Source organism: Lepidochelys kempii, chromosome 7 (genome assembly GCF_965140285.1).
Source record: "Lepidochelys kempii isolate rLepKem1 chromosome 7, rLepKem1.hap1, whole genome shotgun sequence".
In the NCBI taxonomy this organism is placed as follows: Eukaryota; Metazoa; Chordata; order Testudines; family Cheloniidae; genus Lepidochelys; species Lepidochelys kempii.
In genome coordinates this window covers 41,663,570-41,686,060 of record NC_136386.1, presented here as the reverse complement: position 1 = coordinate 41,686,060, position 22,491 = coordinate 41,663,570, and the positions used below count along the sequence as shown (strand labels likewise).

The window sequence follows — 22,491 nt, the reverse complement described above, 5'->3', positions numbered from 1 at the left end:
TGCACCAGCTACAGTATCTGATTAATCAGTTGAATAATTCACCCCACTTATTGGCCTGAGAACTAAGTTTACCAGACCTAATTGAAAAATACCTATATCACTACAGCCCTAACAGTCATGCACCCTTCAGTTTAAAAAAAAAAAAAATACACAGCTGTGCACTGTTTATATAATCTGTTTATGTAACATGTTTTTAGTCTGTTTCAGATTTAATACATTTCTGTATCTGTTTTCTTCTCTCTCTGATGGTATAGTCCCTTTTATTCTTTTCTCTTACTTTCCTTACTATGTGTTCTCTACCTTCTATTTGCTGTTGTCCCTCAGATTTTTCACTCTTCTCTCTTCCACATCAGTGTAAAAATCCCCCTTTCTCCTCTGTTCTTACTCACAGCCACTCAGATACTTGCTCATCAATTTACTCCCACCCTCTTATACATAGGGTTTAAAACCCACAGAAGACTAAACTACAATAAGGGGGCACATTGTCTAGGGGCAACAACTAGGTAAAAGTCAGGTAAAATTAAAGGCTGCTCTCATTCTCAACCCCTCTGTCTGCGGGTAGGAAGGAATATAATCTCCCTGTTTAACCACCATAGATCCTCCTGGCTGCTGCAAGCGTGGCAGTGACAGTAGAGAGGGGTTTTGGCTAATCCACTATTTCACTGTCTCCTTTTTTCAATCCTTTCATTATCTGCCTTTACTGCTTTTGCTCAGAAATTTCCTGAACATAAGTAGAGGGAAACTGATCTGATTCTTGAAAGTTTTACTGCTACCCATAAGATTTCAGATAGCAGCAGTGAAATGGATCATAGTACTATTTATGTCAATATGCAGTTTTTACCAAAGCTGTGAGCAACAGCACAGGCACTTGTGCAGCTTGTCTGCAGACTCAACAAGGCATTGCTGTGTGAATTTCCACTTGCTTCGTGTTCGGAAAATTATATTTGCAACTGTAAGGGCTAGAAACTTACTTTAATTTCAGTGACAGCTTTAGGATCTCCAGAAGTTGATGGCACTTGCCCCCAATTATTTGGAAATTTTCTAAGACAAGTGAATATTTCAGGTGCTGTATATTATTATTATTATTATTGCATGCATTCACTTATGACCATGTACTATTCTTTCTTTTTCAGGCACCAGAGGAAATCTTACGCCACCTGCAAAACATAGTAGACTTCGGAAAACACGTCATGAAACAGTTTTTTGGGGAGAAATATGTTCATTATGGGGTAATCATTTTATCCTTTAACTTGTATAGTTTAAGTGCTTATCCATTAGAAACATTCTATAGGTGATTTTGCTTGATGCAAAGTATGCAGACCTTTTTGTGCGTGTTGTCCATATGAGATGCACAGCTTTGACCAGAGCTCGTGGTCTGCACTGTCTCCATATTCTTCATTGTGATCAGATCATTAGATTTTGCCCAATGGACTGAGCCATTGAAGATTATCAGTTTGGAAGTGTTGGAGGTAGTGGTTGGTGGGGGTGGGAGTGAAAGCTTCCATGCCTCTAAATTTGGAAGACTCCGCCATCTGTGGCGGCTGTGTACTGTTTTGCCACAGATTTGGTGGCGGGGAGAGAAGAGATCTGGTTTATAGCTGTTGTCCTGGATTACAGGGCAATGAGGGGGCTCTTGTTTCCTGGTGGGCCAGGTCAAGGTGGCTTCTTGAGACCTCAGACATGAGTAAGACACACAGGAGAGATTTGTGAAGAAAATCAAACCTCTCATGCTGGAATGTTGGTTTTTATGGCATAGAAGTTACATCCATGAGTTTTTATGGTACCAGACTCAATCTGGTGCTACCTGCTTTCATTGATTTTTTTTTTTTTTTTTAATACTGTGTCATGAATTACTGGGACTGTGGCACATCCAACTCACTGAAATGAGTCAGGGTTCCTGTGGAAAAAATATCATACGATCATATGTGAAAAATGTGGGAGACAGCTGTATCTTGAAGGAATAGTGTGTATGTCTTTTTCTATATGATTACTATCATGCTCTCTGCTACACTGGGAGCAAAGAGTTAACTCAGTCCTGGGAGGTTTTACGCATTACTAGGAAACCAACCTGTGACTTGAATTCTGTTGTTGGTGCTCATAAAATGGCTTTTTTGTGAAGTGGGGGGCACTGTCTTTGGGTCAAACTGAGAGGCAGGGGTGCAGTCTGCCTCACTGGCAGTCCAAATTCCTGAGGCATGAGGGGCCGACCTAAAATTGCAAGAAAAATGTAGGTTTTAGTAAGATAACATCTATAGGCATTTTGATTTAATCGTTTCCCTCTTTGTTTCTATGGTTAAATAAACAATAGTTTGTTTTGAGCAAACTGGTTACTGCATTTTCATATTGATCACAAATGCTGAGGGGAAGTCTACCACAGTGGCCACGACCCAACTGGGCCCGCTGAAGACATGGCTGGTGAGGAGGGGTGCTGTGAGCTTGCAACATAGTCTAAAAGTGGGGAGAATTAGACGGATTGCACTGTAAGAGAAGTACAGGCCCATCCCTTGGAAAGGGTGCCCATAGGGTGACTGAGTGAGGGATTGGTGACCATGCACCCTGTGTTCACACCCAAAACACTATTGTAATAATCTTGTATAAAATATGCTGTGTGATGTATCGTTTGAAAACTAGTAACTCACTGGTCAATAATATCATGGTGAAATTCATGTAGCAACATTACATGTAAAGTTATGAACATAAGCTGAAGTTATGACCTGAAATGTGTTTATCAGACAAGTCTGGGGAAGAGGCAAACCAGTTTCTCGAAGACAAAGGACAAGGCAACGCCTCTAGCCAGGTGTCATGAAAGTTGATTGGCAATCACTTTCAAATGGCCATTCTTTGGCAGCAAAGGAGGGAAGGAACAGATAGCTTTGCATTTTAACAAACAGCAGCATGGAACCTCAAGAGCCCATGTCTCCATCCTCACTGCTGGAAGGAACTATATCTAGGGGTAACTCTCAGGAAAATGCATTTCAGAGTGTAACTGGACTATAAATGAGAGGGGTAAAAACACCCCAGGTATGTTATCTTTCACTCTCACTTTTTCACTTGAGAAGGCAAAGGAAATAGCCCTTTGGGGGCTGATCCTGACTTAAAAAATTTGGTCAGCAGTGTTGCTGGGAACCTGTGGTAAGAATTTTTACCTTGAACCAAGCCTAGTTTGTTTCATTACTAGTTTTATCTTCCTTTCTCTAGTAACCATTTCTGACTTCAATGATTTATACTTGTACTCACTTAAAATCTACCTTTGTAGTTAAATAAACTTGTTTTATTCTTTAATCAAAACTAATCCAGTATTGTTTAAACTGAACTGTTTTAGTTGAAGTAGCAAACTGTTGTACATTGACCCCTTACAGGGGCTACGGACCTCTAATAACTGAACTGCCCTGGAGAGGGCTGGACAGTGCAGAACACACGCTTTTGGGGAAAATCCTGGACTAGCAGCATGTTGGGGGTCGCCCTGAAAGTAGTAACCAAGGTTGGTGGAAGCTAATGTGAGTGGAGTATGGCTGGCAGACGGCAGCTATACACAGACACTCAGGGTGTTACCTGCAGGCTGGAATGCTGTTTGAGAGTGGCACAGGTGGGAGCTACAGCAGCAAAGCATTGTGCGGCACCCAGGGTTGCAGGGCAGGGGGTGACACAACCCCTCACTAGTCTGGATTGCATCCCAGAATGTCATAGGGTCAAAGGTACAGCTTGCCCTGAACTATAACATCATGTAATTAAAGACTATCATAGTGCACATGTAAAAAGGAGACTAAGGCAACATTAATTCTGGCATTTCCTAACTTTGGAGTGTTTGACGTTGCAACCTAAATCCCATTATTTTAATGTAGCTTTGTTGTATTTAATGTCATACAGATTACAGGTCACAAACATTTTAATAGTTGCATCTTAACTACCTTATTGGGACCGCTTTTTTTTTTTGTTCTGCATATAAAGTCTTAGTTATCATGAGCTTGAAAATGCAAAGCTTAGAAGGACCAATTTAAAATGTCTAAACATATTAAATAGCCTTTCTAGACACAAAATGACACAATTTTAATGTCTCTCATGACCTTCTGGAGCTAGAAGTGGAGGCTGAATGTCCCATTCTGAAGGGAGAAAGCTCCCATTTCTATCCTGCTAGGGTTATGAGTTCTGTTGTTGGTGCATAGGTAAATAATATCCTTTCTGGACCTTGACACAACTTTTGTTGTCAGGAAATTCTATATTTGAGGACAGGGGAAGGTAAAAACATTTTCTGTTAAGTTGATTTAAAAAATAAATAAATCTGAAATTGCTTAGAATAAGTTCCAGGGTAAGAGTAGTAGTAGTAGGGGGGAAAGTTTAGGTGAGGTAGGATAGTGTTGTGATTAAGATACTTGACTGAGATTCAGGAGATATGGGATAATTTGTCAGTTGGCTATAGATGAACTTAGTGTCCTTGAGCAATGCACTTAATCTTGCTGCACCTCAGTTCACCATCTGTAAAATGTGGATAATACTTCCTACCTTACTAGGCTATAATGAGGATAAATTTATTACCTTTTGCAAGGTGCTTAGATAGTACAGTGACTGGGACCATAAAAATACCAAGATGGAAAAGAATATGATAAAACGACTTAAGACCTGATTCTTCAGTTAAGTCACCTGGATATCATCTGTATGCCCTGGTCTACACTAGGACTTTAGGTCGAATTTAGCAGCGTTAAATGGATGTAAAGCTGCACCCATCCACACGATGAAGCCCTTTTAGTTCGACTTAAAGGGGTCTTAAAATCGATTTCCGTACTCCACCCCTGACAAGTGGATTAGCGCTTAAATCAGCCTTGCCGGGTCGAATTTGGGGTACTGTGGACACAATTCGACGGTATTGGCCTCCGGGAGCTATCCCAGAGTGCTCTATTGTGACTGCTCTGGACAGCACTCTCAACTCAGACAGGAAAAGAACTGCGAACTTTTGAATCTCATTTCCTGTTTGGCCAGCGTGGCAAGCTGCAGGTGACCATGCAGAGCTCATCAACAGAGGTGACCGTGATGGAATCCCAGAATCGCAGAAGAGCTCCAGCATGGACTGAACGGGAGGTACGGGATCTGATCACTGTATGGGGAGAGGAATCCGTGCTATCAGAACTCCGTTCCAATTTTCGAAATGCCAAAACCTTTGTCAAAATCTCCCAGGGCATGAAGGACAGAGGCCATAACAGGGATCCGAAGCAGTGCCGCGTGAAACTTAAGGAGCTGAGGCAAGCCTACCAGAAAACCAGAGAGGCAAACAGCCGCACCGGGTGAGAGCCCCAAACATGCCGCTTCTATGATGAGCTGCATACCATTTTAGGGGGTTCAGCCACCACTACCCCAGCCATGTTGTTTGACTCCTTCAATGGAGATGGAGGCAACACGGAAGCAGGTTTTGGGGACGAAGAAGATGATGATGAGGAGGAGGAGGTTGTAGATAGCTCACAGCAAGCAAGCGGAGAAACCGGTTTTCCCGACAGCCAGGAACTGTTTCTCACCCTGGACCTGGAGCCAGTACCCCCCAAACCCACCCAAGGCTGCCTCCTGGACCCGGCAGGCGGAGAAGGGACCTCCGGTCAGTGTACCTTTAAAAATACTATACATGGTTTAAAAGCAAGCATGTGAAAGGATTAATTTGCAGCAGACAGTGCAGAAGGACTGCATGCCATCCACATCTCTTGCCTGCCGGCAGAAGATGATACAGTACGACTGCTAGCAATCCGTATCACCTGCCTGCTCACCACAAGACGGTTCAATAGGACTGACTGCAGGACTAAAGAGAATGACCTGGTCAAGTCACTCCAAATTTAGTCCCTGCGCCCATGTCTGCCCAGGTGCTCCTGGCCGATGTGGCCTGGAGCACCTCGGACATGACGATGACGGCTACCAGTCATATTGCACCGTCTGCTGCCAGAAGGCAATGGGTTGCTGCTACTGTGTAGCAATGCAGTACCACGTCTGCCAGCACCCAGGAGACATAGGGTGACGGTTACCTGAGCAGGCTCCATGCTTGCTGTGGCATGGCGTCTGCACAGGTAACTCAGGAAAAAAGACACGAAATGATTGTCTGCCCTTGCTTTCACGGAGGGAGGGAGGGAGGGAACGGGGGCCTGACGATATGTACCCAGAACCACCCGCAACAATGTTTTAGCTCCATCAGGCATTGGGATCTCAACCCAGAATTCCAATGGGCAGCGGAGACTGCGGGAACTGTGGGATAGCTACCCACAGTGCAACACTCCAGAAGTCAACGCTTGCCTCGGTACTGTGGAAGCACTCCACCGAGTTAATGAACTTAATGCACTTAGAGCATTTTCTGTGGGGACACACACACTTGAATATATAAAACTGATTTCTAAAAAACCGACTTCTATAAATTCGACCTTATTCCGTAGTGTAGACATACCCTATGTAAGGAGGGCATGGGGAGGAGGGGAAAGGGGGGGAGAATGGCATTGTCAACTTTATCTATGTTTATATGGATATAAATTTAGAAAAAATTGACTTTAGACATCACTATTGTTCCACTGGCAGCTTTATGCCTTAGATAAATTTAGGAGGAACTAGAACTACGTGGTTTTTTGGCTCTGTCTCGTGAGTAAGCTGCTCAGTTTTGTAAAATAAAAGCTCAGTGGAGCTTGCAGTATAAATAGGGCACTAGATTTGCTTTTTATTCTGCAGTAAAATCTTGGGTTTAATTAAAAAAGGCAAATTTGGAATATATCTATTGAACAACAAAACAAAAAGTTCTAAAACATTTAACACAGCTAGGACACAACAGGGACTGAAAGCTGTTGGGTTCTCTCATACCACATATAGCTAAATCAACTCCACAATGGGGGCTGGCTTCTGAACACTGGTTACATGATTAATACTGTATTTTGGCTTTTATTTAACTCCGCCCACTCCTCAAGTCTACCTTTAATAGAGTGCAGTCTTTTTTGGTATGGAAGAAGAGACACACATGTAGTAAACCCTAAATCTAAATTGCCAAATTAGGGAAAATGTATTTGAAACTTTATGTGGAATTACAATTCAAGTGGACTTTGCAAATGGTTTTAACTCAACCATTTCACTAAAATAAGAGAATATTACATTGAGATAATGCACAACCTCGAAATTATAGCCACCGATAGAAGAGAATTAGAGTAGCGCACGAACCAGGAGTCTGGTGGCACCTTAAAGAGTAACAGATTTATTTAATTTTTAAGGTGCCAGCGGACTCCTCATTGTTTTTGTGGATGCAGGCTAACACGGCTACCCTTCTGATACTTACTAGCACAAGGTGAGAGATGTCCCTGTTGGTGCTCCACTTCAGGTCAAAGTGCATCCCAGCGCCTTCGTTCGGAGATTTCTACTGCAGTATCCCTACAGGCTGTGCACTCGCTGTGCCTGCCTCTTGAGCTGTTAGTGTTCTAATAGCGCGTGCACAATGTGGACTCCTCAGTTTCTTCTCTACTGTTCCTGGCTAGAGACGGAGTTCAGCCGTGCTCTTTGAGACTAGCAAGTTAGTTTGTTTCTCAGTTTAGTTAGTTTCAGTCATTAGAATTACTACTTGGATAATGACAGGTTTCAGAGGAACAGCCGTGTTAGTCTGTATTCGCAAAAAGAAAAGGAGTACTTGTGGCACCTTAGAGACTAACCAATTTATTTGAGCATGAGCTTTCGTGAGCTACAGCTCACTTCATCAGATGTTTACCGTGGAAACTGCAGCATATATAAATATATATAAAGTCTGCTGCAGTTTCCACGGTAAACATCTGATGAAGTGAGCTGTAGCTCACGAAAGCTCATGCTCAAATAAATTGGTTAGTCTCTAAGGTGCCACAAGTACTCCTTTTCTACTTGGATAAGTTACATTAGCTGTTACTTCTATTTCTTTTAAAAAAACAAAAACAAAAAAAAACCTCCGCAGTTTCCGACATGCCTGGTTCCCGAGGCTTCAAGAGATGCACCTCCTGTAAAGATGCCATCCCCATCTTGGACGGCCATTCACAGTGCGTACGCTGTTTGGGGGAGTCTCAAGTACTCCAAAAATGCGTCCACTGTAACTAATTGAAAGCGCGGGTCCACAAGGACAGGGAGCTTAGGCTTAAAATGCTGCTCCTGGAAAACTCCCTCAGACCTACCTCTGACCCTGGCCAGCAAACCTCTGTGACACCCTCCAGAGGCAAAGGAAAAGCCAAAAAATGGCCAGCTTCCTCTCCCCTCAGGAGTCGTTCCTTGGGGAAGAAGTTAAAACCAGCTCTCCAGTCTCCGCTGACTCCAGCTCTGTGGCTCAGCACCTTTCACGTGGCAGGCACCTCAGGCACCGACCGTGAGTCGGCTGCCCCACTACATGGTGCTGAGGCGCAGGGCTTCCAGTTGCCTGCCTCCTTCAGCTCTCCTACGGCCACCTTTGCTAGTATGGCGCCGACAGCACAAGCGGCGGGTGCGGCACGATCCTTTGATCTTGCGGCACTGCTTTTACACTGAGCCTCCTGAGGTCTTCTGCCTCCCTTGCAGTGCCTACCTCAGGGGCTTCTACTCTGGTGAGCCAGCTTCTGCCCCCAGGACAACCTTCGGTGCGCCAGCAGACTCTGCCTTCACCAGCTACACTAGCACCAACTCCTGGTCACTCAGCTCCACAGCAGCTTTTACAGCCAGAGGGTTTAAGGGTGTCCCGTGCTCCTGACTCTACTTTTCTCAGCACCAACCTGTCACCGAGACCTTTAGCACCCTACCTTCAGTACTCCCCTACCACTTCAAGCCCCTCTAGTGAAGTGTGGGAGGAAGAGGAATACAATGACCAGATGTTTTCCTCTCAATACTCTCCCCAGAGTCAGTTATCTACAACTGGGAGACATATTACAGCATGAGCTCCATATCCTCAAGGCTGTCCACACTGGTATGGCAATCCCTGGATGGGACCACCTATGCTCCGCCCGGAGCAATGGCCACCCTGGGGTCCATGGACCTACACCGCACAACACTCAGGTCTTCTGCAGGGTGGCCGGAGGAAAGCTGTCAGACCCTCCCCACTGCCTGCTTACACTGAAACCCAGATAAGACCTGAAGTGGCCACCACCCCTATAGAGAACACTGCCCCACACACCTCTTCTATAGCGATAACACCGCAAGATGCCATGGTACCCCCACCATCTCCCGCTACTGATGAACTTGCTCACTTTCAAGAGTTGTTTCACAGAGTAGCAGAAGAGGTCAAGATTACCCTAGAGGAGGTACCTGAAACACACCATGAGCTTACTGACATCCTGCAAGCTATGACCTCCACCCAAAATAGCCCTACCAATTAATGAGGCCATTATGGAACCTGCTAAAACTATTTGGCAGACCCCAGCTAAAATAACACCCATTAGCAAGAGATTGGACGGAAAATATTTTGTTCCATCTAAGGGTTCTGAGTTTCCATTTGCACACCTGTCACCTAATTCCCTAGTGGTCAACGCAGCCAATTAGAAAAACAAATACCAACACTTCCGCTACACTCCATCAAACAAAGATAACAAGTGACTGGACTCCTTCGGCCACAGAGTGTGGTGTTCCTCCACTTTTGCAATTTAGAGTAGTGAACTATGTTAACTATGTTAGCGCTCTTAGCAAAATATGACCACAAAAATTATGCTAAGTTAATGCAATTTATTGATGATGTGTCGGGGGATAAACAACAACAATTTAAAGCAGTGGTGTCCGAGGGCCAAATGATCTCCCGCACAGCTCTTCAAGCCACCCTCGATGCTGCGGATGCAGTGGCCAGATCCACAGCCACGGCCGTTGTCAGGCGGCAGTCCTCATGGCTTGTTTCTTCCTCCTTTCCGAAGGAGATACAGAATATGATCAAAGATCTTCCTTTTGATGGAGACAAGCTCTTCGCCGCTACAACCAATGGGGTCCTTCACTCCATGAGGGATTCCCGTGCCACTCTTTGATTCTTAGGCATCCAAACACCTGCCTCAAAGAAGAGACAATATAGATATCAGCCATACCAATGACCGCATTATCATACCTTTGTGCAACATCCACCTTTCGGACAATATGATACGCAACAACAACAAAGACATAGGCTCAGGAACCAGCGACGTTGCCCTCTGCAAACAACGGTGACGCACCCTCCTAACCAAAATAAATAAATTTGAGGTGTTGGTCGAGGGTATAGAAAACCTCACACCCTCTCCAGCCCCAACTCCAACCAACCATTTTTTTGGAAACGGTTTGCGTCCATTCCTGGCAAACCATCACTACAGACAGATGGGTCCTGGAAATGATCAGATTGGGTTATGCCATCCCCTTCCTCTCCTTACCTCCCACCCACCCTCTCACCCCGTCCCTCTTCAGGGACCCCTCTCACGAGCAATTGCTCTGGGAGGAGGTACAACATCTAGGAGCAATAGAGGAAGTACCCCCTCAACCCAGAAGGAAAGGGTTTTTCTCCCACTACTTCTTGATGGAAAAGAAAAAGCGGTGGTTGGCGCCTGATCCTCGATCTTCAAAGTTTGAACAAGTTCGTCAAGAAACAGAAATTCTGGATGGTTACTCTCCCATTGATTGGTTTTCAACCCTCGACCTCCAAGATGCGTATTTCTATGTCTCTATCCACCCTGCACATCGTTTCCTCAGGTTTGGTGTGGGAGCGCAGCACTACCAGTACAAGGTCCTCCCTTTTGGCCTTTCCACCGCACCATGTGTCTTCTCCAAGGTGCTAGCAGTTGTAATAGCACATCTCAGAGAAAAAAGGAATCCTCTCATTTCCTTACCTGGACGATTGTCTCCTTAAGTCTCCCACTCAGTGAGAAGTGAACCACGCAACTCGTGCAACCCTTCACTGCTTCCACACCTTGGGTCTGCAAATAAACAAAAACAAATCTACCTTACAACCTACCCAACGAAGTGCCCACCTTGATTCCATCGCTGCTCTTGCATCTCTCCCCTAGGCCAGATTCCACACAATGGGCATCCTTATTACCCAGATAAGTGCCAGACTACAGTCCGAGACTCCCTACAGCTCTTAGGACATATGGCCACTTGCACATTTGTGGTCGCAAATACTCGCCTATACATGCAATGCCTTCAGGGTTGGCTAGCCACGGTATAAAACCAAACAAGCACAGGTTACTAACTATGCCCCAGAAAGTCAAGGACTCACTCCTCTGGTGGACCTCTCCCACCAAGCTCTGCACCCAGGATTCCCTTCCAACAAGATCCCCCTTCAATTACCGTCACCACAGATGCATCCCTCACAAGATGGGGAGCACGCATCAGCCACCTCACCACTCAGGGTCTATGGGCCACTTCAGAAAGCAGGCTTCACATAAATTTGCTAGAGCGCCAAGGTCGTACGCAATGCCTGCCTCCATTTCCTTCCCGTCATCCAAAACCACCAAATTCGAATCATGACCGACAACATCACATGCATGTTTTATGTCAGACGGGGGAGCCTGATCACACTCCCTTTGCACAGAGGTGGTAAAACTTTGGAACTGGTGCCTTCAACACAACATCCATTTCTCCGCCTCATACCTGCCAGGTTCTCAGAATACCATTGCAGATGAGCTCAGCCGATCGTTCCCCTTACAGCACGAGTGGGAACTCAATGGCATCATTCTTTCCAACATTTTCCAGACCTGAGGTTATCCCCAACTGAATCTATTCACCACAGCAACAAACAAAAAGTGCCCGACGTTCTGCTCCAGAACAGGCCTGGGGAAACATGGGGGGACGCCTTTATGCTCCCTTGGACCGAGACTCATATATGTGTTCCCACCAATGCTTCTATTGCACAGAGTAATTCAGAAGATATGGACAGAGCCAACATCATTCTCATAGCCCCAGCATGGCCCAGACAACCGTGGTACCCCTTTCTCCTGAGCATGTCAGTCAAGCCACCCATTCCTCTTCCGCCACTCAGGAACCTCCTATCACAATGCAGGGGACAACTATTTCACCCCGACATACGTCTCCACCTGAGGGCCTGGCTGATCAATGATTCTCTAATGCGGAGTTAACATGTTCAGACCAAGTATGCACTGTCTTGCTACACAGCAGAACACACAACACATGACACTACCAGAGCATCAAGATGTGAACCGTTTCCATTTATGCAGGTAGGTAAACAGACCTCTCCAGTTTTCTGCTTCACTCCCACTGATCCTGGATTACCTGTTAGACCTTAAAACATCTGGCCTCTCTACGAGCTCACTCAGGGTCCGCCTTGCAGCAATCGCTGCCTTCTGCCATAAGGTTGACAATGTAACTGTCTGCCTATCCAATCACCAAAAGGTTCCTGAAGGGCATCCAGACGCTATACCCGGACGTGAAACCACCTGCTGCACCTTGGGATTTACACCTAGTCCTCAAAGCTCTGATGGCAACACCATTTGAACCGATGGCTACCTGCTCCCTTCTCCATCTATCCATGAAGACCGCCTTCTTCATAGCAATCACATCTGCCAGACGAGTAGGAGAAATGGGGGCGCTTATGGCGGACCCTCCATATACCACGTTCTTCCGCAATAAGGTCACACTCCGCACGTATCCAAGGTTCTTACCTAAGATACTGTTCCTTTCACCTCAATGAACCTATACCCATTCCAACATATTTTCCCGATACCTCATGCTAATGCCTTTGAAACAATGCACACGCTTGATGTTCAGAGCATTATCCTTTTACCTAGATAGGACAAAACCATTTAGGAAAACCCCCAGTCTTTTTGTCTCTACTACTCAGCGCTCACAAGGAAATGCTATCGCTACACGGAGACTTTCCAAATGGATTGCTGACTGCATACGCCTTTGTTACCAACTCAGGCAAATACAATCTCCTATGTCAATTAGAATACACTCTACAAGAGCTGTTTCCACATCCACAGCCTTTCTCTGTAATGTCCTACTGTCTGACATATGCAAGGCAGCTAGCTACCTGGGCATCAAACCTTACCTTAGCTAATAACTACACTGTCATCCACACTGCAGCATCTGACACCAGATTGGGTAGAGCTGTCTTGTCAACAGCCTTCTTGCCTCCTCCGAAGTCCCAACTATCTTAAGGGATACTGCTTTTCAGTCACCTGAAGTGGAGCACCCCCAGGAACATCTCTCAAAGAAGAGGAGGTTACTCACTCTGTGCAGTAACTGATGTTCTTTGAGATGAGTGTCCCTGTGAGTGCTCCACTCCCCGCCCTCCTCCCCTCTACTTTGGAATTTGTAGCACACTCAGTTGTAGAGAAGGAACTGAGGAGCCCGGGCCGTGCATGCGTTATTAGAACACTGACAGCTCAAGAGGCAGACACAGTGCGTGCACAGCCCTTACGGGGTACTGCTGTAGAAATCTCCGATCAAAGGCGCTGGGATGCACCTTGACCTGAAGTGGAGCCACCCACAGGGACACTCATCTGGAAGAATGTCAGCTACTGCACAGGGTGAGTAACCTCCTTTTTTTTTTTTTTTTTTTTTTTATAATTGAGATAATGCAATTATGAATGGAACCCTGCCTGCCCCAGTGATACATCATTACCTAATCTATCGTCTTTGACTTCAAAATTGTTTTGTAAGCATGGGCTGCCCAGCCTGTTTCCCATGTCACTGCAGTGTGGCATGTTGGAGGAAGGGGTCTCTTCTTCACCCAGCCCTGTCCTCTCTTTCTAGGGAAAGATGGTTAACCTTCAAAATGTCTGGCTTCTTTTTGCTCTTTTTCTGGCTGATGAACGTATCCTGGGAGAGCCTCATATTTTTAGACTTGTAATCTGTTACCTCCTTATTTCAATTCTTTGATAAATGAGTTGCTTCCATGAGTGAGGAGATCAGATCTACTTACACTTCAGTCTAGAAGTTCCTGGGCTCTATTTGGTTGCTGTGTTAAATCCTTAAATACAAGGACTTTACTAGTTTATAAATATAAGTTTATAAGTACAAAGACAAACTGATTTGTTACTTTCAGAAAATGCATAATGTTCCTGTAGTTGCATGAAACTGACAAACTGGCGAAGGGCTTTTTCTGTGTCTCATGACAGGATATGGTATTGATTATCTGGTGGTCTCAGACACAGAGTAAGATGAAACTTGTACTGTTTTATAGGGTCGAATAACAAACAAAACTCTCAACCAAGTAAATGGCTTGTTTTCACTGCAGTTCAGTTGATCTTATGTAACTTTTTGGCCCACTTTGTTGACACCCTCCAAAATTTTATGTATTTTTGTGTATTACCAGGTAACATTTTATTTTAAGATATTTCCTTTTAAAAGAAGCTGTCTGTTAAAATATTAAATATTTGTGTTTTAGGAAGTTGTTCAGCTACCTTTGGACTTTGTAAAACAGCTTTGTTTAAAGATCCAGTCTGAGAGGCCAGGTAAGGATCCCATTGCTATAATTAAGATTCTTGCATTCAACTATAAAATGTTCAGTTAAATTGCACAAGAAAAAAATTTATTTCTAAAATCTGATAAATAAGTTTTTTGATAAGTTACAATATCATTTAATCATCGCTCTTGCCTAGTCCTTAAAGGAACACAGTCCACTTGAAAATCAGACTGTGTGAAAATGTTGTATCTATTGCAACTAAATTACTATCCATGAAAGAAACAGGAGGAAGAAATTGTTTGTTTGTTTAACTTGTACATTTGTAAGCACTTTGTGTAGTCAGGTTTTTTTCTTTGCTAAAAAGACCTTTACAAATAGTAACGGGAACAGAAAATCCATTCTCCATTTTTGTAATGGAATTAAAAAACACTTGGACGTTTAAAGGTAACTGTGCGTTGGAATTGGTCAGTTTCAAAAATTGCGAGTAGATGTTTGTTTTCAATGCTTTCATTTGAGGCTAGACATTGATAATATCTTACGTATTTGTGTTTTTGCTTTACTAGTGAAAAAGTATTTTATGTAAAATAAACCAGAATGTGGAAGTAGACTTGTATCCATTGTCACCCATAACTTGGCATTCCTTTACTAAGAAGCTTGGGTTTTGAACCCTTTACCTGTAGTCTGCATGAAAACTGAATAATAAGTGTTGTTCAGCTTCCTTGTTTCCACAATGAAATAGTATGACACTTGTGAAGTAGATTTTCCTGGAAAACTCATCATATGTCATATTCTAATCCGTACAGGAGAAAATTCAAGAGAGATCTCTCTTCTCACTGATTACTCTTAGGCTCTTGGGTGGTTAGTTGAACAAATTCATGGGTTTTGACTAGTGCAGTCCCCTGGGGAATGATCTGGTACTAAAGTCTAGGAAGATGAGACATACTTTATGGTGCCTTCAATCTAGAAGAACTGGAATTGCTTTACAGATTAAGTACAGGACTCTCTGTACTACATTGCTGAAATAGATCCACCACTGGGGTGGCATACAGAGCACAGTTTAACAGTGCCAGTAATACTACACAACAGTATTAACTAGCCTGGGAAATGAATAATTTAACTGAAATTACAGGAGAAATGATAGTAGGCTGCATTAGTTAATAAAATTGGAATTTAGTCAGGATGATGGGACCTAACCCTCTCATTTCTAAGGGGGTGCCTCGCACTCAGAGCTCTCAGAATTTTCTTCAGAGTTCCTGTTCTTGCACTGACTGATACTGAGGGCTTGTCTTCACTGTTGGGTAAGTTGATCTAAGTTACGCTACTCCACCTACGTGAATAACATAGCTGGAGTTGTCGTAGCTTAGGTTGACTTATCCCAGTGTCTTCATTGATGCTCTCCGGTTGACTTACTCCAGCTCCCTGAGAAGAGTAAGGTACCAAAGTTGACCGGAGAGCACTCTGCCGTCGATTTAGCGGGTTTTCACTAGACCCACTAAATTGACACCATCTGCATCGATTGCAGCAGCGTCGAGCTCCCTGGTAGTGAAGACAAGCCCTCATTCTTAGTTATAAGACACTGTCACATGCTATGGTTGTATGACAGCTTGATGAGGTCACATTCAAGTTGGGACAGCAGTTTTGTTTTTAACAGGGAAATATTTCAAATCAAACCTCAATGGCTTTATAAGTTTTTTCATACACTATGTCTTTCTAAAAAGACCACCTAATTTAGGTGGGAATTACTGATACTTGAGATTTATGGGTCAGTGTCATCTGGCATGAGATTTCTACTCACATGTCCTTCGTATTAAAGCCAGGCAGAAAGACAATGTGTTACCTTGGACATACAAGGCTTGTTTTTGACTCTCGCCCATCCCAGCTGAGTATGCAACATCTGCTTGACTTGAAGCTAGCAATATCTCCATTGCTGACTTTTTTCTGTGTTCTGACGCATTTTAATGTACTCAAGTCTACTTCAGTTTTCTTCTGATTGTGTATTTTTCCTTGAAATGGAGCCTGCACATGTTGTTCCGCCAGTATTTTCTTTTTTTCTGCTTGCAACAAACCTTCAAGCAATTTAGTGTTTGTTCAGTAGATTAAAGTAATTAAGCTAATGTTTGTATAATTTACTCCTTTGTCATCCTTCCCCTTTTTGTAGTGTTTTTGTTGAAAGCTGTATTTCAGTGGCTGTGCTTTCAGTTGGAAGAATCATAGAACTTGAAGGGACCTCGAGAGGTCATCTAGTCCAGTCCACTACGCTCTCGACAGGACTAAGTATTATCTATTCTAGACCAGTGGTCTCCAACCTTTTTACGCTGAAGATCACTTTTTGAATCTAAGGGCAACCCAGGATCTGCCCCGCTCACTCCATCCCCCCATTCCCCCACCCTCACTCATTTTCACTGGGCTGAGGCAGCGGGTTGGGGTTCGTGAGGGAGTGCGGGCTCTGCGCTGGGGCCAAGGGGTTTGTAGTGTGGGAGGGGGCTCTGGGCTGAGCCTGGGGCAGGGGGTGGGGTGCAGGAGGGAGTGCAGGGTGCAGGCTCTGGGAGGGGGCTCTGGTCTAGGATAGCATTTTGGGGTGCAGGAGGGGGTACAGGGTGCTGGCTCTGGGAGGGGGCTTCAGGCTGGGGTGGAGTGTTGCAGTGCAGGAGGGGGTATGGGTTGCTGGCTCTGGGCTGGGGTGCAGGAGGGGGTATGGAGTGCTGGCTTCGGGAAGGGGGCTCAGGGATAAGAGTTGGGGTGTGGCCTTCCGCTGGGCAGCACTTACCACCAGTGGCTCCTGGTCGGCAGCGGGCGCAGCAAGACTAAGGCAGAGTCCTTGCCTACCCTGACCCCACGCTGCTCCTGGAAGGATCCAATGTGCCCTTGTGGCCCCTCGGGGGGGGGGGGGGGAGTGGAAGGCCCCAAGCGCCATGCGCTGCCCCTCTCTGCAAGCACCGCCCCCACAGCTTTTCTGGCAATGCTATGGGGGCGATGCTTGCAGGCAGGAGCAGCATGCAGAGGGAGATCCCTGCCCCCAGGGCTGCAGGTCTGTGCTGCCCGCTTCCGGGAGTGGCTTTGGGCTGTGGTAGGCAAGGAGTCTGCCTTAGCGGCAGCCATACTGCACCACTGGAAATTGCAATCAACTGGTTGGTGACCACTGATCTAGACTATCCCTGACAGGTGTTTCTTTAACCTGCTCTTAAAAATCTCGAATGGTGGAGATTCAACAATCTCCCTAAGCAATTTATTCCAGTGCTTAACCATCCTGACAGGAAGTTTTTCCTAATGTCCAACCTAAACTTCCCTTGCTGCAATTTAAGCCCATTACTTCTTGTCCTATCCTCAGAGGTTAAGAAGGCCACCTTTTTGCTGCTGTTTTGTGTGGCCTGTCAGCCTGGACTTCAGGGAGTTTCTACTGCTTTGGAGAGGGCTTCTTTCGGAATTTACTGCTTAGTTTGGAAACGTGATGTCAGTGTGAATCCCCCTATAGGTGCACGTGTGAGATCGTAGTATTTTGGATGGTTATATCCACTAGGACAGCACATGTCCTTTCTGCCTCCTCATTCGCCCATACAAAGACATTCTCCCTTGACCCTCCATTTGATCACTCCTACTGCCTATGGCAGCAAGACAGAACCTAGTAAGTGTCTGACCTGCTATTCTTTAGTTACAGCTAAATTATTCAAAATTCTCTACTAGCTGTACAAAACTTCAATAAAAGGAACTCAACCCATCTGGATTGATTTCTGATGGTCAGATGCTCCTGTACGGGGTGGCACAACCTCAGCTGTCCCTGGCAGACTGAGTATATTGAGCTTCAAACCCTGATACTGAGAGTGCCATAATCTCAGTGCTGCCCTCACAGGAAATCTATTCCTTCTCATCATCACCAGGACATACCTACCTCTATTCCCCATTCTTTATCCCAAAAAGAAAGGGAGTCGGGGGAGCTTCATCCTCTCCTAGAGCTGAGGGAACTCAACAAGTATGTATGCCATCTCAGGTTGTGGATGGTAATGTTGGCCTCAATCTTTCCATCTCTTCAGGCTAAAGACTAGTTCATGGTTCTCAGCTTGCAAATCCATTCTTCCATGTAGCCATGCTTCCTGATCTCAGGAAGTACTGCAGATTCACATTGGGTCTAACCATTACCAGTACACATTACTGCCATTCAGACTCCTTACAGCACCAAGAGTCTTCATGAAATGTCTAACAGTGGTAGCAGCACATGCAGAGACAGGGCACCCATGTCTGTACATACTTACAGGTTTCAGAGTAACAGCCGTGTTAGTCTGTATTCGCAAAAAGAAAAGGAGTACTTGTGGCACCTTAGAGACTAACCAATTTATTTGAGCATAAGCTTTCGTGAGCTACAGCTCACTTCATCGGATGCATACTGTGGAAAGTGTAGAAGATCTTTTTATATATACACACAAAGCATGGAAAAATACCTCCTCCCACCCCACTCTCCTACTGGTAATAGCTTATCTAAAGTGATCACTCCTTACAATGCGTATGATAATCAAGTTGAGCCATTTCTCACCCCCCCACACACACACATCCCACACACACAAACCCACTCTCCTGCTGGTAATAGCTTATCTAAAGTGACCACTCTCCTTACAATGTGTATAATAATCAAGTTGGGCCATTTCCAGCACAAATCCAGGGTTTAACAAGAACGTCTGGAGGCGGGGTAGGAAAAAACAAGGGGAAATAGGTTACCTTGCATAATGACTTGGCCACTCCCAGTCTCTATTCAAGCCTAAGTTAATTGTATCCAATTTGCAAATGAATTCCAATTCAACAGTTTCTCGCTGGAGTCTGGATTTGAAGTTTTTTTGTTGTAATATCACAACTTTCATGTCTGAAATCGCGTGACCAGAGAGATTGAAGTGTTCTCCGACTGGTTTATGAATGTTATAATTCTTGACATCTGATTTGTGTCCATTTATTCTTTTACATAGAGACTGTCCAGTTTGACCAATGTACATGGCAGAGGGGCATTGCTGGCACATGATGGCATATATCACATTGGTGGATGTGCAGATGAACGAGCCTCTGATAGTGTGGCTGATGTGATTAGGCCCTGTGATGGTGTCCCCTGAATAAATATGTGGGCACAGTTGGCAACGGCCTTTGTTGCAAGGATAGGTTCCTGGGTTAGTGGTTCTGTTGTGTGGTATGTGGTTGCTGGTGAGTATTTGCTTCAGGTTGGGGGGCTGTCTGTAGGCAAGGACTGGCCTGTCTCCCAAGATTTGTGAGAGTGTTGGGTCATCCTTCAGGATAGGTTGTAGATCCTTAATAATGCGTTGGAGGGGTTTCAGTTGGGGGCTGAAGGTGACGGCTAGTAGCGTTCTGTTATTTTCTTTGTTAGGCCTGTCCTGTAGTAGGAGACTTCTGGGAACTCTTCTGGCTCTATCAATCTGTTTCTTCACTTCCGCAGGTGGGTATTGTAGTTGTAAGAATGCTTGATAGAGATCTTGTAGGTGTTTGTCTCTGTCTGAGGGGTTGGAGCAAATGCGGTTGTATCGCAGAGCTTGGCTGTAGACGATGGATCGTGTGGTGTGGTCAGGGTGAAAGCTGGAGGCATGTAGGTAGGAATAGCGGTCAGTAGGTTTCCGGTATAGGGTGGTGTTTATGTGACCATCGTTTATTAGCACTGAAGTGTCCAGGAAGTGGATCTCTTGTGTGGACTGGTCCAGGCTGAGGTTGATGGTGGGATGGAAATTGTTGAAATCATGGTGGAATTCCTCAAGGGCTTCTTTTCCACAACCTATCCTGAAGGATGACCCAACATCTAAGGTGCCACAAGTACTCTTCTTTTTGTCCATACTTAGATGATTGGCTGATCAGAAGCAAGTCCCAGAAGGATACCACAACAGCTCTAGAGTATGTGCTCTCATTGCTCACCCACTTAAGGTTCCTTGTGAACTAAGAGAAAATCTCAATCCATTACAGATGATAGAATTCACAGGGACTATGATCAGCTCTCAGCTGGCAAAAGTCTGTCTCCTAGAGGATGTGTTCCAGTCCAGTTGATAATAAATTACCCAAACTCAAGTCTAGTTAAGATGGTACTTATCCCAGGACTGCTAGGCTACATGTTGGTGTGTATATATGTGGTGCTGTTTGTCCAGCTTCACCTGTGGCTCCTATAACTTCAGCTGAGGTCCTGACACCACATGAACAAGAGGGTCACAGTCCCAGCTCAAACAGGAATCTAGTTGGTGGTTATACTTCAAGAATGCCTGAAAGGAAATTTGATTCTCTGTACACTCTCTGACAATGACATTCTTCATGGATGTATTAGGAACTGGGTGGGGACCCCATCTGAACCACTTGCAGATGCAAGGCACCTTATCCCAGGACATCTTGAACCTCCACATAAACATCCTGGAGCTCAGGCCCATGATACTGGCTTATGTGGCACTCCTACCCATCCTACGGAACTCCATGATGGAGATATTGACAGACAATACATCTGCAATGAGCTACATAGACAAGCAGGGAGGAATTGGTTCATCACCCCCCTGCCAGGAAGCAAAGAAGCTATTGATGTGGTGTCATCAACATAGAATAATTCCATAGGCTCTGCTCCTTCCGGGAGTCAGCAACAGCCTGGCATACTACTTCAGCAGGCATTTAGTAACCAACCACTAGTGACAGGTTTCAGAGTAACAGCCGTGTTAGTCTGTATTCGCAAAAAGAAAAGGAGTACTTGTGGCACCTTAGAGACTAACCAATTTATTTGAGCATAAGCTTTCGTGAGCTACAGCTCACTTCATCGGATGCATACTTTCCTTTTCTTTTTGCAACCACTAGTGGTCGCTGCAAAACTGCATCGTAGGGCCAGTATTCTGTCAATGGGGGATTCCCACAACAGACCTTTTCGCCACCAAATGCCCAGGATTTCCTTCAGAGGAGGCATGAGCCTGGGTTTGTTGCCAAAGGCGTTCTTGCTACAGTGCACTCAGACTTCTTTTATATGTCATTCCACAGTTTCCTCCCCCTCCTCCTGGACCCGAGGGTGACATCCTAGGCCACCGTAATCCTTTTTACTGGTTGAGGATAGTTACGTCTGTCAGACCAATTGCAGATTTGGCCTCCCAACCATTTCCCAGCCTGTCTGAACATAATATTCCAGAATTGTGGTCAGATACTGTACCTAGACCTGCAGTCATTGGACCTGAAAGATTGGATGGTGGTTGGTTGAGTACTACTGCTAAGAATTTCATGAATCTGTTAGGAGCAGTTTCCCAGAGCAGAAAGCCATCCATAAGAAAGACGTGTTCCTTAAAATAGGAAAGGTTCTTCATATAGACAGTGCAACACAATCAATGTCCAGAAGAGGCCTTGATAACTGAGGATCCTTGAAGCATGCTGATCTAGTAGCCAGTTCCAAGGTCCACCTCACAGCAATATTGGCGAGTTGTGCTCATTTTTCTCAGTTCTCTTACTTGACAGTATGCATCGTACCTGTGCAATGTTCTTTCTGGTTACTGTCACCTTGGCAACGTGGGTCAGTAAACTCCAAGCTCTTGTGGTTGGACCTCCCTATAAATTCTTTCAGAGACAGTCAGTTATGCTGCGATCACATTTCAAATTCCACCATAAATGGTGTTGCAGAATTCCACCTGACCCAGTCAATCTCCCTCTGTCTTCTTCCCAAAACTCCACAGGAGGGAAAAGAAATGACATACACTACATGTCTCCAGAGCCTTACTCTATTACATTGACAAGATCAAGCCTTTTAGTTAGTCTCCTCACCTCTTCGTAGCCATAATCTGACCCTTCAAAAAGCCAGGCCATCTAGTCACAGATTCCCTAAATGGATCACCTGTATTTCCATTTTATCTGATAGTTGGGGAATATCTCCTTCTGAATATTGTGACTATCTCCTCCAGAGCACAGACAGCATCTTCAGCCTGCTTCAGGAGTGTACAGTACCTGAGATCCGCAAGGCAGCAAAGTGGAGCCACCCAATGACCGTAATTGAACACCATGCTCTAGACTTAGCAACTAGATCAGATGCCACATTTGGGAGATCAGTACTTCATTCATTATTTGACTAATGAAGCTGAAACTCCTCATTCCCACCATCCAGTGAAAAGACTGCTTTCCCGTCACCTGCAGTGAGATCCATCCCTACAAGATCTGTGGTTCTTTGATTGTAGTTAGGGCAAGTTGTGGAATCCACACTTTCTCCC

The 22,491-nt window shown here is 45.0% G+C and overlaps 1 protein-coding gene across 10 annotated transcripts in view; it reads left to right on the top strand.

Moving 5' to 3' along the window:
- Window positions 1–22,491, top strand: part of IPPK (inositol-pentakisphosphate 2-kinase) — a 100,615-nt gene that overhangs the window by 48,956 nt on the left and 29,168 nt on the right. For 6 of the 10 annotated variants that reach the window (XM_073352353.2, XM_073352360.2, XM_073352354.2 and 3 more), the window contains 2 exons: window positions 1,134–1,229; window positions 14,282–14,348. The exons of 1 other annotated variant lie outside the window; for it this stretch is intronic. In XM_073352353.2, the coding sequence (XP_073208454.1) occupies window positions 1,134–1,229; window positions 14,282–14,348 (163 nt within the window). Of the gene's footprint in view, window positions 1–1,133; window positions 1,230–1,266; window positions 3,482–14,281; window positions 14,349–22,491 lie in introns of those variants that run through there. 3 more of the 10 variants (XM_073352357.2, XM_073352358.2, XM_073352361.2) reach the window with 2 other exon arrangements.